Source organism: Plectrocnemia conspersa, unplaced genomic scaffold (genome assembly GCF_051122295.1).
Source record: "Plectrocnemia conspersa isolate PC_06_02 unplaced genomic scaffold, ASM5112229v1 ptg000002l, whole genome shotgun sequence".
In the NCBI taxonomy this organism is placed as follows: domain Eukaryota; kingdom Metazoa; phylum Arthropoda; class Insecta; order Trichoptera; family Polycentropodidae; genus Plectrocnemia; species Plectrocnemia conspersa.
This window is the reverse complement of record NW_028277166.1, coordinates 4,690,001-4,704,329: the sequence shown is the minus strand read 5'-3', so window position 1 is coordinate 4,704,329 and position 14,329 is coordinate 4,690,001. Positions and strand designations below refer to the sequence as shown.

Here is a 14,329-nt window from a genome sequence, read left to right as displayed (position 1 = left end):
GATGTACTTACTACTGTCGTCTTTATATTTTTTAGGAATATGAAGTAAGAAAATAATCTTCCGTACATTCAGGTACTTCTAAAAATACTTTGTACGCTGATCCTCTATTATGTTGTATACGAGTACTAATAAAAATCAATAAGACAACTGTGAACAAATACCTTTCATCATAGAAGATTTTCAACATTGTAAATATTTTAGTTTGGCTTTGGATTCTAGTACCGACGTTTCAGTAACATCACAGTGTTCCGTTTTTGTTAGATATTTCACTGAACAGAATTTTATGATTTTTTTCTTTTGAAGAATCAAACCAAAGGCACAGATTATATCGATATTGTTAGTACTTTTCTGGAAAAGAATAATATTTATATAAATTAGTTTACGTATGCACCGGTGGAAATGAATTTATTTCACTATTAAAGAAGAAATGCAATTAAAAAAACTTATTATTTCACTGTCTATTGCATCATGAAAATTTGGCAGCACGTATGTATTTCCATTGGCGATGTACAATAAATGCTGCTATGATAACCGTCGTAAGAACTAAATCACAGAAGATTTAAAAGTCTTTTGAAAGAAATAGGCAGTAATTATTATATAACGATGTTATTTTACATACTTCAGTGCGATGGCTAAGCAGAGAACGATTTTTTCTTTACGGCAAGAAATCATTTTGTTTTTACAAGAGAACAATAAAATTAACAGTGAAATAAATAATTTTGGATAGTGGTGTCTTTTCTATGTATTTCTATGTTGTTGACAGGGTAAAAATAAAATTATTTCACAAATGGCGAAGAAATGATTTGCTTTTGAAGAGAAAATAAACATATAATATATCATGAAGAAATACAAATCCAAATGTTGCGTAATTTCACAACCCTAATAAATGCTTAATAATATGGTATTGACATTTCACCGGAAAACAATATTATAATTTTAAATTATTTAGCCGCCTTATCCAAGAAATTTAACATCGGATTTTAAGACTTAAGAAAAATCAAGAAATCTCTGTTGCTAATAAAAAAATCCCTAGTACTTTGAAATTAACATATTGAATAACGAGCAGCGTTAGGATTTGATTATACAATGTTATTTTACTAATTAATCGAGATTAAAAACATTACGTATCTAAATGAAATTTTTAAGGAAAAAAAGAAGACAGGCGTACGGTGGGTGTTAATATTGGGTGTGCTATAAAAAATAAATAAAAAAGTACATTTTTTCATTTTTATTAGCCGAGCTTTTTCCCATATATAAATAAATAAATAAACACAAACTTATAATTATTTATATATAAAATCTAATCTTTTTTTTTTATCATAAATTTTTCTATCACGCTGTCATATAAAGTGCTCTTCTTTTTAATATCCATAAGGATCCCTTTTTCTATTGAAATCAAGCTAAGCCACATAGCCTTTCTTGGCCTTGGGTACTTCGATAACAAATATTAATTCGTTTCAGAGCAGAAAATGAACGTTCTGCTGAAGCAGTACTGCTTGGAAGAGTTAATATTAGTTTGCCTAATTTATCTATTTCCTGAAAACCTGACTCAAAATTATTTGTGTTCATAAATTGTACAAACTCATGAACAAATTTCTCTGCAAATTCAGGCAAATGATAAAGAACAGCAAGCTCATTTTTTAAACTTATATAATCAAATAATGTTCCATAGAATTGTTGCAGTTTGGTAAGTAAATCATTTGGAAATTTTCCCTTATATTGCTCATATTTTTCTTTCTCCAGAAGGTGAAAATATTCCAATTTGGACATTGAAGAAAAACGGTTTTCAATTTGCTTACATATATTATCAACTATTGTATTAAATAGTTGGCAAAACGCGTGCTTTTCTTCAACAAGCAAATCATTACTCAGTCTTGGATAATTTTCTTCCGTTACATAAGAATCCCATAATGTTTCATAATTATTTTCCTGTTCATGTCTGAGTTGTTGCAAAATTTCGGTAACTTTCTTACAGCAATATAATATGTCAAAAGATTTGGATTGTAAAATGTTTTATAACACATCAGTTTTTCCAAAAAGGTTTGAAAATATGTGGAGAAGTTTTCTTGTTTCAAAATCTTCCAAAAAGCTAAGAAAACTTCGTGCTTTTATTACAGTGTCGGGGTCCCATAGTCCACAATTTTTCACGACGCGACGCCTCGAAAAAAGTCCGTAAATTCATTTCTGTATTTTTGCACTGTGTTACTTAACCGTGATGTGTAATTCCATCTTGTAGGTGTAACAGAAGGAAGTCTTCTACCTACAAACTCTTGTAAAGCATTTATTCGTTTGGAAGATTTCGAAAAGAATGCAGACAATCCATTTAAAATTTGAAAGAATGATTTGCACACTTTTATATTGGAAAGACCTTGTTGTAATGTTAAATTCAACATATGAGCATAGCAGTGTGTAAAAATGGCCAATGGATAAACTTCGAGTACTTTGGCTTGCAAACCATTAATATGCCCACTCATTACACTCGCCCCATCATAAGTCTGTCCAACTAATTTTTCTTGAATTTGAAATTCTTCAATTATATTTACAACGTGGCAAAATAAGCCATCGGCTGTTTTATCAGAGCTAACGTCTGTAAAGCCAATAAACCGCTCGTAAACTTTACCTTCATAAACAAAACGCAAAACTGTCGAGAGCTGTGAGTTCGTCATTATATCTGAAGTTTCGTCAAGAATAATAGCGACAAAATTTGCTGAATTTACTTCTTCCTTAATATAATCTTTAATAACACCACCAATTGCTTCAATTATGTCATTCTGTATGGATGGGGAAGTACCACGAAACACCGTTGCAGTATTTAAATGAGTATCCAAAACAGAATCGTATTCTCGAAGTGCATTTAAAAATTCAAGGTAATTTCCTTAGTTTAGTGAATTACAGGACTCATCGTGGCCTCGAAAAGGTTGTTCTTGTTTTCCTAGATATACTACTGCGTCAATCATTCGCTTTAATATTTCTCTATTTTTATGAACTTGTTCATTATGTTGACTTATACCTATTAGCTTTACGTTGAGCGTCAATCATGACTTCAATTCGTTGTTTTCCAAACATTTTGAGAGAAAAAAATGATTGAACGTGTGACTGCGCTCTTTTGTGTTTTTTCAGTGTCGTTATCAGATGACTAAGGTCAGCAAATCCACTTTTATTCCACACGCTTCTTTCTTTGGAAAACAATAAACATGGCCAACAGAACAATCTAGATCGAAGTTCGCAGCCTGTTAACCACTCAGTTCGTTCATATGATGAAAATGAAAAATGTCTTGTATATTCACATTTATTGTCTTTATGCTTCATAAATAAATTGGGAAGAGGTGGACGTGGTTTGCCAATTTTGATGATCTTCAATTTAATTTCATAACTTCTTTTTGAAAATGGATTATTCAAAATATCTTCAACAGTATTCTTCATCATTATTGGGGTAAATAAAAAAATATAATCTACAATAGAAAATTAAGTATTGATCATATGTAAATAAGATAATAAACTATTTTACGCCAAAATATAAAAAATGAGTGACCTGTTATTGTGATATAATGTAATAAAAAAGCAGCGACGGACGCAAGAGTTTTTGAAGTACGTGCACCAAATTCGAGACCAATTTTACTACTGAGCGCTGCCAGCCGACAGATCGACTTCAGCCGTTAAATCTCGGAACAATTTACTTTAGTCGGCCGCCGCACTCTAAGTCGGCGCGCCACATGAGTAATACATAGCGTGTCGGTCGCGCGGAAACTTTTAGAGCGAATGACAAATACCAATGCATACTATACACTGCATATTAAAATTTTATAATTTTGCATACTACTGTATGCAAAATGATGCCGCTTTATGCCCTAAATTTTCTAAATTTATATTTTAGATGGTTTTGCGGGTGTGCGCCGCACACCTAGCACACCCTGAATATACGCCCCTGGTGTATACTGAATTTTGGAAACTAGTACCTGAAAAATACAAGACTACAAAATTGTGACCACCAATCACTCACATTATTTGCCTCAACGAATCATCCTATTATAAAATTAAATATGCAAAATACGTATATAGAAAATGGCTTACCGATTTTCACCTTGATGTATTTAAAGAGTAGTCTATACCAATCAGGATCCCGACTTGTTAAAATAGCGAAAAGTTTGTCTCAACATATGAAATCATATTAATTTTTGAATAAACGAATGAATAAATATTTTTAAATATTTTGGATACATATGTATTTATATATTTTTTTTGTTTGTTGTCAATGAGCGATTTGGTCTAAAACGTAGAGCTGTCGGGTATTATATGCATATACATTATGCATGTGTGTGTGAAGTAAAAATAAGATAAAATAAAGTTACAGTAATTATTTAAGTTTTATTTTTATATCATTATAAAGATGTTTTTTTATGGATGTATAAATTTAAAATTAAATAAAACACATAAAAATCGTGGTAATGGCATTAGTATTGGCTTTATTCGAAAGATAATTTTATGTCATTAGTTTTAGGGCTGGCTCGAATGACGCGTAATTTGGATGACCAATTTTCAACCACTTTATCAAGCAGCTGGAGCCGTATATCGGCAATAACGCGGCGAATGTTGGCTTCCATGTCATCCATCGTCTCTGGTTTATCGGCGTAGACTAGCGACTTAATTTATCCTCACAGAAAAGAATCCAAATATGTTAAATCACACATCAATCACAAAGTGATTGTGGCGCGCGCTGTGTGGCATGTTGCGCCGTCTTATTAAAACCAAAGCTCTTCCACATTAATGCCATTCTATTGGGGAATGAAAAAGTCAGTAATCATGGATCTATAACGCTCTCCATTGACTGTAACTTCTGGTCGGCATCGTTTTTGAAGAAATATGGACCAATGATTTCACCAGCTAAAAGTTGAAAATAGCACAGTTGACCTAGAAATGGCAGTCAGAATGACATGTACAAATGTCACGTTGCCACTCTTCACCGTTTGGCAGGAGTTTTTGTGACAGAAAGACAGACACATGTATTTTCTGTTTTATGATATAGATGACTTGTACAATAAAATAAATAGCATCTAAGTACTCGGCACCAAACCCCGAATAGATTATTAATAAATGTTTTTTACAAATTATTTTTGCAATATTTCTAAAAAAATGTAAATTAAAATAGATTATAAAAAATATTTTATGGATAAATTTATAATAACACGACCTCACAAATTAATTAATTAAACTTTTTCTCGGAGAATTGTTGAGAAAAATGTTGTGTATTAAAAAAACACTGATTATATCAACAAAATATATGTACAATATTTATGGTAAAACTGTAGAAGTTTTTCGATGGTCGTTGTGTAATCAGGTAGCTTTAGAGAGAGCGAAATAAAATAATAAAAACAGACAGACGGCTTATGAATTTGTACGATTACCACAAAATCGTTTTTTCATCGTTTTTATTACAAGTTATGCAATGGTATGTTATTTTATAGTTTAGTAATTTTAATTATGCCTATAATAAACATTTTAAGCGATTTAATTTCAATAACGCGTATTATAAACATAGTAATCGACTCTTTCGCATACGACATCGACACCCGTCACTGACACCATGTACCAAGCGTCTCAATGGCTTTCAAAGTACACTAACTTGATCCGAAAACCCGAAACTATAATGCCTTCTTTACAATTTTTCAATTTTAAAAATCATATTTTATCAGAAATCTCTAATTATATTTTTTCACTACCCTGAATTAAATATAATCACCTCCCCCTCTCTTCCTAACAACTCACCCATAAAACATAGGAGTATGTTTCTATGTATAACATATATTTTTAAATTAAAAGAAATTAGTACTGTGTCAATTACAAACTTATAAAAAAATTTACAATTTCAAAATCAAGCGCTGAAATATTAAATACGATTAAATTAATTGCTACTCTTTCTAAAGAACCACCTTCTGATCTACATACATCAAACCCAGCAGATTACCTATGTTTCCTAAACTGTCTCATATTTTAAATTGTAACTAAATATTAAATTATTGTAGATTAGATCAGTTTACATGTATAGTTTACAATGTATCTTAGGATTATTCGTATATGACTCAATGTGTAATGGTATGATAGTTTATGTAATTATACAAGAGGTATCGTGCACTGTTATTTTATACTTAGTGAATTATAGTTTTTCGTCAAGGAACACGCTCGTACGTTGCAATTTCACACACTATTTTGACTCATCGTTGCCAAATCGAACACACTTTCTTTGCTTTTAATGAGAGCAATCCTATCACTAAATAAATTATCTGCATTCACAATCGTATAGCAATATGGTATTGAAAGTGTTTATTATTAAATTAAGTCGCGAATAGCTTTAAAAAAACAAATCGCGTCCAAATAGTACTCAACATCCGGATTGACTGCCACGCTACTGAAGCTTACGTTTAGCTTAGATACGTTGGCAAAACAGCGAGTTTTTTATCAGCATCAAAGTATAAAAATAACCATCGAAATCAGTTTTCATCGCGCCATATGTGACCTTTCACAAAACATGAGATTTATTTTAATTAGGCAATTGTCAATATTTTTCTGATTTCGATTTAAACGGCTACTACAAAAAATAGTATTTTTAAGATTTGTATATAGTAGGCAGGCACTAGTGGATCACACAGCACGGTCCACTGACCCATTATGCTTCTCGAAGGCGGTGACAATCTTTCGATTCTAAAATCCAGGTCAATGTAGTCTGGTTTATTTATATAGGACGGAATAGCGTAGTCCGTAACGCCTCAGACTAGTAACTTTGAGTTGCGGGTTCAAACCCTGGCAGCGGCATTCTAATTTTATTTATAAAAAATCGCATTATCATTAAAAGTCGACCCCGACTGCAGTGACACCTCTTTAATATACATTATATTACACATAATAATTTATAAAGAATAATATAGATATCACCGATTCACATACAATCAATCGGATAAGTTTAAACGTGGTCATACAGTTTTTTGGGATGCACGCGGAATCATCCATATTCACTACTTGGAAAAAGAACGAACGATAGATGGCGAGTAATATGCGTTGTTATTGGAATATTACTAAAAATAGTTTTTGTTCGGGTTGAAATCAAAATACAAAACTTTATTGTTTCCATGATAATATGGATTTAATTTATTTCACATTTTCTTCAATACGCACTACTTTAAATATAAAATTACAATACTTAAATTGGCATAACATACTAGTATCTTTTTCAGAGGTATATGACTTGTATGATGTTCTATACACAAAACGGTAAATAAGGCCCTGTCGTTTCCTAGCAAAATAAGTAATATCACATTCTAAAGACAGAGTTGTGCTTCGATTTAAAAAAAATTCTGACAATCAGTTTAAATATAATTTAAAGACAAACGTCTAACTTCTACTAAAACAATGACAAATTAAAATTGTAATTTAACGTTGTGTATAAAAGATCGAATAAATGCTTTCTTCGTAATATAAATATGTATAATCCTAATATAAAAATATACAATTATGTACACACAATTAATTACAAGTTGATATAATTGTTATATTAATAATTAAAATGCTTTTCAAGATTCATAATAATTCGATATAAAAATGGCAAGAATTTCTTCATTTCGTATTTGCCAATTGTTGATTGAACACATGTATTATTATCAATATAAATTTACGTTTACAAAATTATAAAATAATTTTATAAAAATAATCCAATTTGTACTGTGGTAAAAATATGAAATATTATAAACGACCGATTTAAAATTGCTTAAGATGTACATATAAATAGTCTTACAGCTATAATCTCAGTGATTAGTAGTTATGACAAAACAATATGTTCCATCGCTCATTTTACATTCAATAATACACATTTTACTCATTTACAACACTAACAAAATAACAACAAAATCATCATTTGGCAAACAGTTCCGTGTATACGCGGAGTCAATTTAAAATTTATGGAAACGTCGTTAAAATTTGACTATGCATATTATACAATGTTTAAATGATATGGAAATAAGTTTTCATGTTAGCAAATAATCGCCGGTTTAATTTTATCGTGAACATTGTCAGCACATGTCAAAAATGTCCAAATATTTTGTTTAAAAAATTACATTAATCTTTGACACACATCACAATTTTCTAAATCAGATTTCTGCTATATTTGGATATTTCGCATACTGACAATATGTATACACACAATAAGATATTATATTTAAAACAACATATAATTTAAAAATTAAAAAAAAAAACAATAATAATAAAACATAAATACAATAAATAATATGTTCGTTTCAGACATAGCCATTGGCAGTTAAAAAAATATTTTACTTTATTATTAATATTACAACAATGACTACATCTTAGTATACAATCATAAGGCAATTTCAGTGCTTTATATTTTAAAAAACAGATCCGTTTACTATTGTTTCACCTAAATCTACATGAATGAATTTTCCAGCCTTTTTCAGAATTAAAAACAAACTACTTTCTGCATTTTACGTTTCAATTAAATTAAAACATGTTTAATAATCTCACTGTAACACGCGCATAATACTTTATATATTTTCATATAAATAATAATATATTTTCATAATCTCAAGTGTCTATATTTAAATATTAATTTGCAATAGGAAAAATTCACAACCCTGGTGTCCATTTGCACTAAATAAACCGAACACGATCAATGTTTTGACGTATCACTCTCGTGACCGGAGTCTCTTGTGTCTCTGTGAGACTCTCTGTGTCGGTCCCGGTTTCGTTCTCTTTCCCGTCGCGGCTCTCTATTACTTTCCCTATAACTGTCTCTTTCTTTGTCACTATCGCGAGATCGGTCACGATCTTTGTCTCTCTCGCGAGAGTCTCGATCTCTATCTCTGTCATGGTAATACTCTCTAGACCCCCGCTCGTAATAAGAGTCTCTGTGATAGTCTTTATCTTTATCTCTATCTCTATCTCTATCCCGATCCCGATCCCGATCTCGATCGCGGTCGCGATCCCTATCCCGCTCTCTGCAATATTTCCTCGAATATCTGTCCACGCTCACCATCGGCGTATGAACTTCCACTTTAATGTTCGCCATGGCCGTCACTTTTGTAGTTATTCCACTCACTGAACTTGACACTGTCGGCGTCGAACTACCCGATCCGGAGTTGTTCCCATCGGTGTTATATGTCGTCTCGACGACGACTTCCGGCTGGACGACGATAGACTGCATCGATGAATGATGAGAATGCGAGGAATGGCACGAAGACGGTTCTTCGGTGATGGTTGTCAGTGACGGCGGTCTCGGGCGGTGATGAGACACCGATGGAGGATTTCTCCGGACTCGTACGGGCGAAGACGCAGGAGACGGCGTTGAAATACGATCAGGATGATCTATAGATATGACCTAAAATAATATTAAAAACTAATATAAATAATGCACGTATAAAACCATCAACATAAAAAAATATTACTCACTTCAGCGAGAGGTCCACAGATAGACAAAAAGACGGGGAAGAAAAGTAGTCCATTTACAAAACCGATTACCACAATGAGCAATAGAATAGGAAAGTAAAAATGTACTATGAAGCTAAAGTCCGACAACGCCAACATGATGACGCCCAATAGAGTAGTCATGCCGCCGTGAAAAACTGGAACAATCGTATGTTGTAAAGATAATGATACGCGTTTATCTCTACTTCCGACTGATGTGACGAAGCTCTAAAAAATAAATATAAATCAAACATTGCTTATAAATATATAAAAATCAAAATATATAAATATGACTTACGAGGCATGTGTGAATGAGAAAATGCACTTCGATACCGACGGACATTATAATAAGGGCAGCGGATACGGCACATAGTTTAATTCCGAGCAGAGACATCGCTCCGAAAAGCTGCACCACCATAAAACCCAAAAATGAAACTACTAAAAGCGCAGCCCATGGATTAAGCAGCAAGATGCCGATGACGACGAGAACGACTCCGAAAGCAGACATAAGAGCGAGAGCCAGCGATTGTTTCAAACCCAAATATTGCTCCCAAAATATGAACAGAATCCCCGAAGGGAAGTTCGTTAAGCCTTTAGCTTCAAATTTGGCACACAAGCTTCTGACGTTGGTTATTAACGATTTGATGTTGGTGGTATCGTTCATTCCGCGTAAATAGAAAGGCATCTGCGCGTATGTCAACGGAGCCGACTTCGGAATCTTCAAATCGTATTCTGATGGCCATTGTTGCCATTCTCTAGGTTCAGGTCTCAAATTAGCACCTGATGCGCCATACGCCAATGCGTCGTTAGTAGCCCAAGCTGACAGATAATTATAAAACGCCTTCGGATTGATAATCCCTTCGGAATCGACTAGTTTGACGTAACTGACTTGAGACTTATCGATCGGATTGTCCACGTGTCCAGTCTGAACCAACAGCTTATAAGCTAAAATTCCTTCATTACTAGCGTTCCCGTACCAAGTCTCTTGAGTTATAGAACCCAATTTAAAATCCCGATCGAAAGCTTTTTGCAACTCAATCAACCAATCTCTGAATAAGCTCAACCAAAACTCTGGAAGTCCGCCGTTATCGTTCTTTATTATATTCGGTATCTGCACAAAAGCATCGTGGTATTCATAAAGCAGCTTTTGATTAGTCGGGTATTCGAAATTTCCCTGCGTCACAGCAAACATATTGTAAAACCCAAAGTATTTTCCTTGTATTTCCAAAAACTTGTATTCATCCGTATTTTGGGGTACAATATCCGTTAAATCGAGACCATCGGTCATTTTCATGGTACCATAAACGCTCACAATCATAATTGCAACAAACATAAGCATCGATATGACCTGAAAATAAAAATAAATATTAGTATATATAACATTAACATATATATATAAACACACGGACTAAAAAGCTAACCTTAACACAAGGCTTAGTTATGAACGGAACATAATAATCTCGAACGAATCTTTGAAGGCTCAGGACATCGTACAGTGAACGTTCCGAGTGTATACTTAAACTTTCTGGATCTAAGAGCTCCTTTGACGAATCTTGACACTTATCCTACAAAAACATTGATATTATAATTAGTATAAACAATGATTTAGACATTTTAAAATGAAAATAGTCACTACTACCTTATCGAGCAAACTAGTGACGGTATGTAACCGATCAGGCGGTAAAGCTTTGGTGACGGCTTGCATTTTTCTTAATTTTTTTTCCTTCTTCTTCTGGCTTTTTTTTGTATCTTTTTTCTCAAGCATAATACAACAAAATATATCTGACCGACGAGAAGCCCGTCTTCGCATGTCCAATGATATCATAGCCGGAAACACCAAGAGCATCGACGTCAGATTGAACACCAGTAAAATAGCACACTGAAATTTATAAAAATATTTAGAAACAAATCAAATATTTTCATTACTACCCAATTACATACTCACACTTCTATTCAAACATCCAATAAAACGCAAGCATGAAAATTTAAATACTACATCAATCTCTAATCTCAATAAAAACTAATTTAAAGTCCTAAATATGACTATATAAATATATAAATCTCACCTGTAAAGCAAACACTCTTAAAGCTGGTATCGGTACAAGAGCTGCGGCAAAATAACCACTAGTAGTACTCAAAGTTGCTTGCAAAACGCTCAGTCCAGTCGTTCGTAATACCATTGGAGTTTTAATAACACAGTCGTGGATGTCTCTCTCGTTGCACTCAATTGCTGCATAAGCATTAGTAAGCAAAAATATATCGTTGACGCCCAATCCAATCGCAAGAAACGGTATTATTTGTATCGTAGACACGTTGAACGGGATCGCCAGCAGTGCGCAGAATCCTAAACCAGCAATAACAGTGACCGTTAGCAGCATCACACCAGCAATACCGATTCCGACTTGAGATTTAACAGAATCTTTCCCGTTGAACAGTGCGATTGCAACGTACACCAACTGTAAACATACAATTCGCTGTAACAAATATATATCGAACGACATATCTATAAAAAATATATCTTACGATGACAACGTATCCAATGACTAACGTCGGTATTGACGTGTTTGTGTATTTGCTTAAGACGTCATTCAGCGCAACGGTAGAAAAAGAATAAAAATCGTACGAAGCGTAATCATCGTTGCCCTTCAATTGCTTTTTGATTTCTTCGGAGAACTTTCGCTGCCACGCGTCTAAGATGTTAGCGGCTTTCTTTTGAGACCAATCGATGTGGTGCACTCGGTAGTTGCCTTTGAACGATTCGTAGAGTTCGTGTTCGGTTATCAAGTGGATCACGGATTGTAGAGCTCGGGCTTTTTGCAAGTGGCCGGTTTTGTTGTGCTCGCCACCACCCACTATCAGCTCTTCGGGCCAATGCATGTATTTTGCGGCAAAACCGTAACAGCCACCAGATAGTTCGGCACCCACATCAGGAACCTGAAACAAGATAAATCCAATAAAGATAATGCTTCTAAAAATTGGCAAACATTAAGATTATTTCACAGAATAGCCGTGCAAAAAAAATTTTTGATAGCAGATAAAATATATATAAGTATGGAAACTTTTAGAAAGTTACTACTTATATGCATCATTTTCCCTGCGGACGTGTATATCCGCGCGTTATGGTCTCTTTTTTTTTAAATATTCCAGTGACTAAATAGTCGTCCGTAAATTAAGATTTAACGTATATTTTTTAATATATAGCCGCCTGTAATATTTTTAAATTGACCTCTAAGACAAAGGTAAAACAACTATATTTTTGCATTGGAAACAAATGTAATTTTGACAAAAATATTACATTATAGTTGAAATTCACCCTTTTTGGGTGAAATATGTTTTCAGTGCTTATTTTTTAACTTTTATGGACCAATGTATTCATCAAATATTTTAATAATGAAGAACAAACTCAAGCGTTCTAACGAAGCTTTCTTTGTGTTTCATTCTGGTACTTTTTTCCACGAACGGAAAGCGTTCCGGTACAATTTGATAAGACAAAAAATTTTTCTTACAGAAGAAAAAACAGATCCTTTAACAACGATTTTTTAGATCTGTTTCTTCATTCAAGAAGATCAAATAAATTTAAATAAACCTTCTAACAAATCGTTGTTAGAAGATTTGCACTACACATCTATAGTGCAACAAACAAAATAACTAAGGTAGTCTCCAATAAATTGAGTCCCAAAGTGTCGCAATAAGAACATAGGGCACATGCTCTTGTTTACAAACTAAATACAAGGGCATTGAATACATAAAAAATGGGGAAAAAGTTTGACTTGCTGACTTCGATAAATTCACAAAATACAGTTGAAAGAACCTAACAAATTTTGTATGGTTTCTTAGTCACATATAACATAGTATTCCTATAACTAAGTCCCAATCTCTACGCTATAGGGGGGTCGATGATTTATTTTTTGAACACATTTATAGAAAAAAATTTAATACAAAAAAATAATTTAAATTCTAGTGATAAATAAATAAATTAAAAATAATAATAAAAAAATATTTTTTTATTTTTTAAATACCTCGCTCGAACTAAAACTGTTGGGACAGGTTAGGTGCGAGCGAGCGTTGATCTGAAATTGAACACCCCATAAATAACTGTAATTATATATAGGACGCGAAGGTATTCAGCGCGACGAACGAAGCGGGAATAACGACAGAGCGGCGGCGGGAGCTTTGCTTGCTATGATGACATCTCACAATGTTGCGATCCCAACTAAACAAGTTGGCCCTACTCTGATAATGAACAGATCGACCAGTTGTATAAATCTTCAGCGTCACAGCAATAGCAACACTATAGATTAACAATATTGCCGACTGAAAAAATTATTATGACCATCTGTCAAAATAATTCTTATCATTTAATATGAATTCTGACCGCTAACGTATTAAAATTATGACCAGAAATACATAAATTAATAATTCTGGCAAAATATAATTTATTTCATACAATGTATAAAGATACAGAATAGAAGGTTTATTATTATATTTAATGATCATTAAAGTATTTAATTGAATATATTCATTCAAAATGGCTTGAAATTGAGGCAGCAATTTTATTATTAAAAAAAAATCCTACTACAAAGGGTTAAATTTATTTTTATTATTTTCGCAACCTCGCTGTCGCCTCTGTGATCGTGATTTCAAATTTTGTATTACTTTCGTAATAGCAAAACAATACACGCGGATTTTTCGTTTCTTAGGTTTGGTCTTGGCATCATGCATAGCTTGGTCCGCCGCCGACTCAAAGGACAAACACACAATACCGGCTAATGCCGCGCGGGTGGTGCCCCATCACGCGAGAGAGAGAATAGAGATGTAACAATATGGTATGTTTCCTTGAGAGAGAAAAAAATATCGTTTCGGC

General features: G+C 33.2%; 1 protein-coding gene across 1 annotated transcript in view; it reads right to left on the bottom strand.

Moving 5' to 3' along the window:
• Positions 1-7,109: 7,109 nt before the first annotated feature.
• Positions 7,110-14,329, bottom strand: part of ptc (protein patched) — a 48,336-nt gene continuing 41,116 nt past the window's right edge. Inside the window, exons 5-11 of the mRNA XM_088205384.1 lie at positions 11,989-12,399; positions 11,532-11,921; positions 11,105-11,344; positions 10,887-11,030; positions 9,764-10,813; positions 9,451-9,693; positions 7,110-9,379 (exon numbers count right to left, since the gene is read on the bottom strand). Coding sequence (XP_088061510.1) covers positions 8,672-9,379; positions 9,451-9,693; positions 9,764-10,813; positions 10,887-11,030; positions 11,105-11,344; positions 11,532-11,921; positions 11,989-12,399 — 3,186 coding nt within the window. The 3' untranslated portion in view covers positions 7,110-8,671. The remainder of the gene's footprint in view (positions 9,380-9,450; positions 9,694-9,763; positions 10,814-10,886; positions 11,031-11,104; positions 11,345-11,531; positions 11,922-11,988; positions 12,400-14,329) is intronic.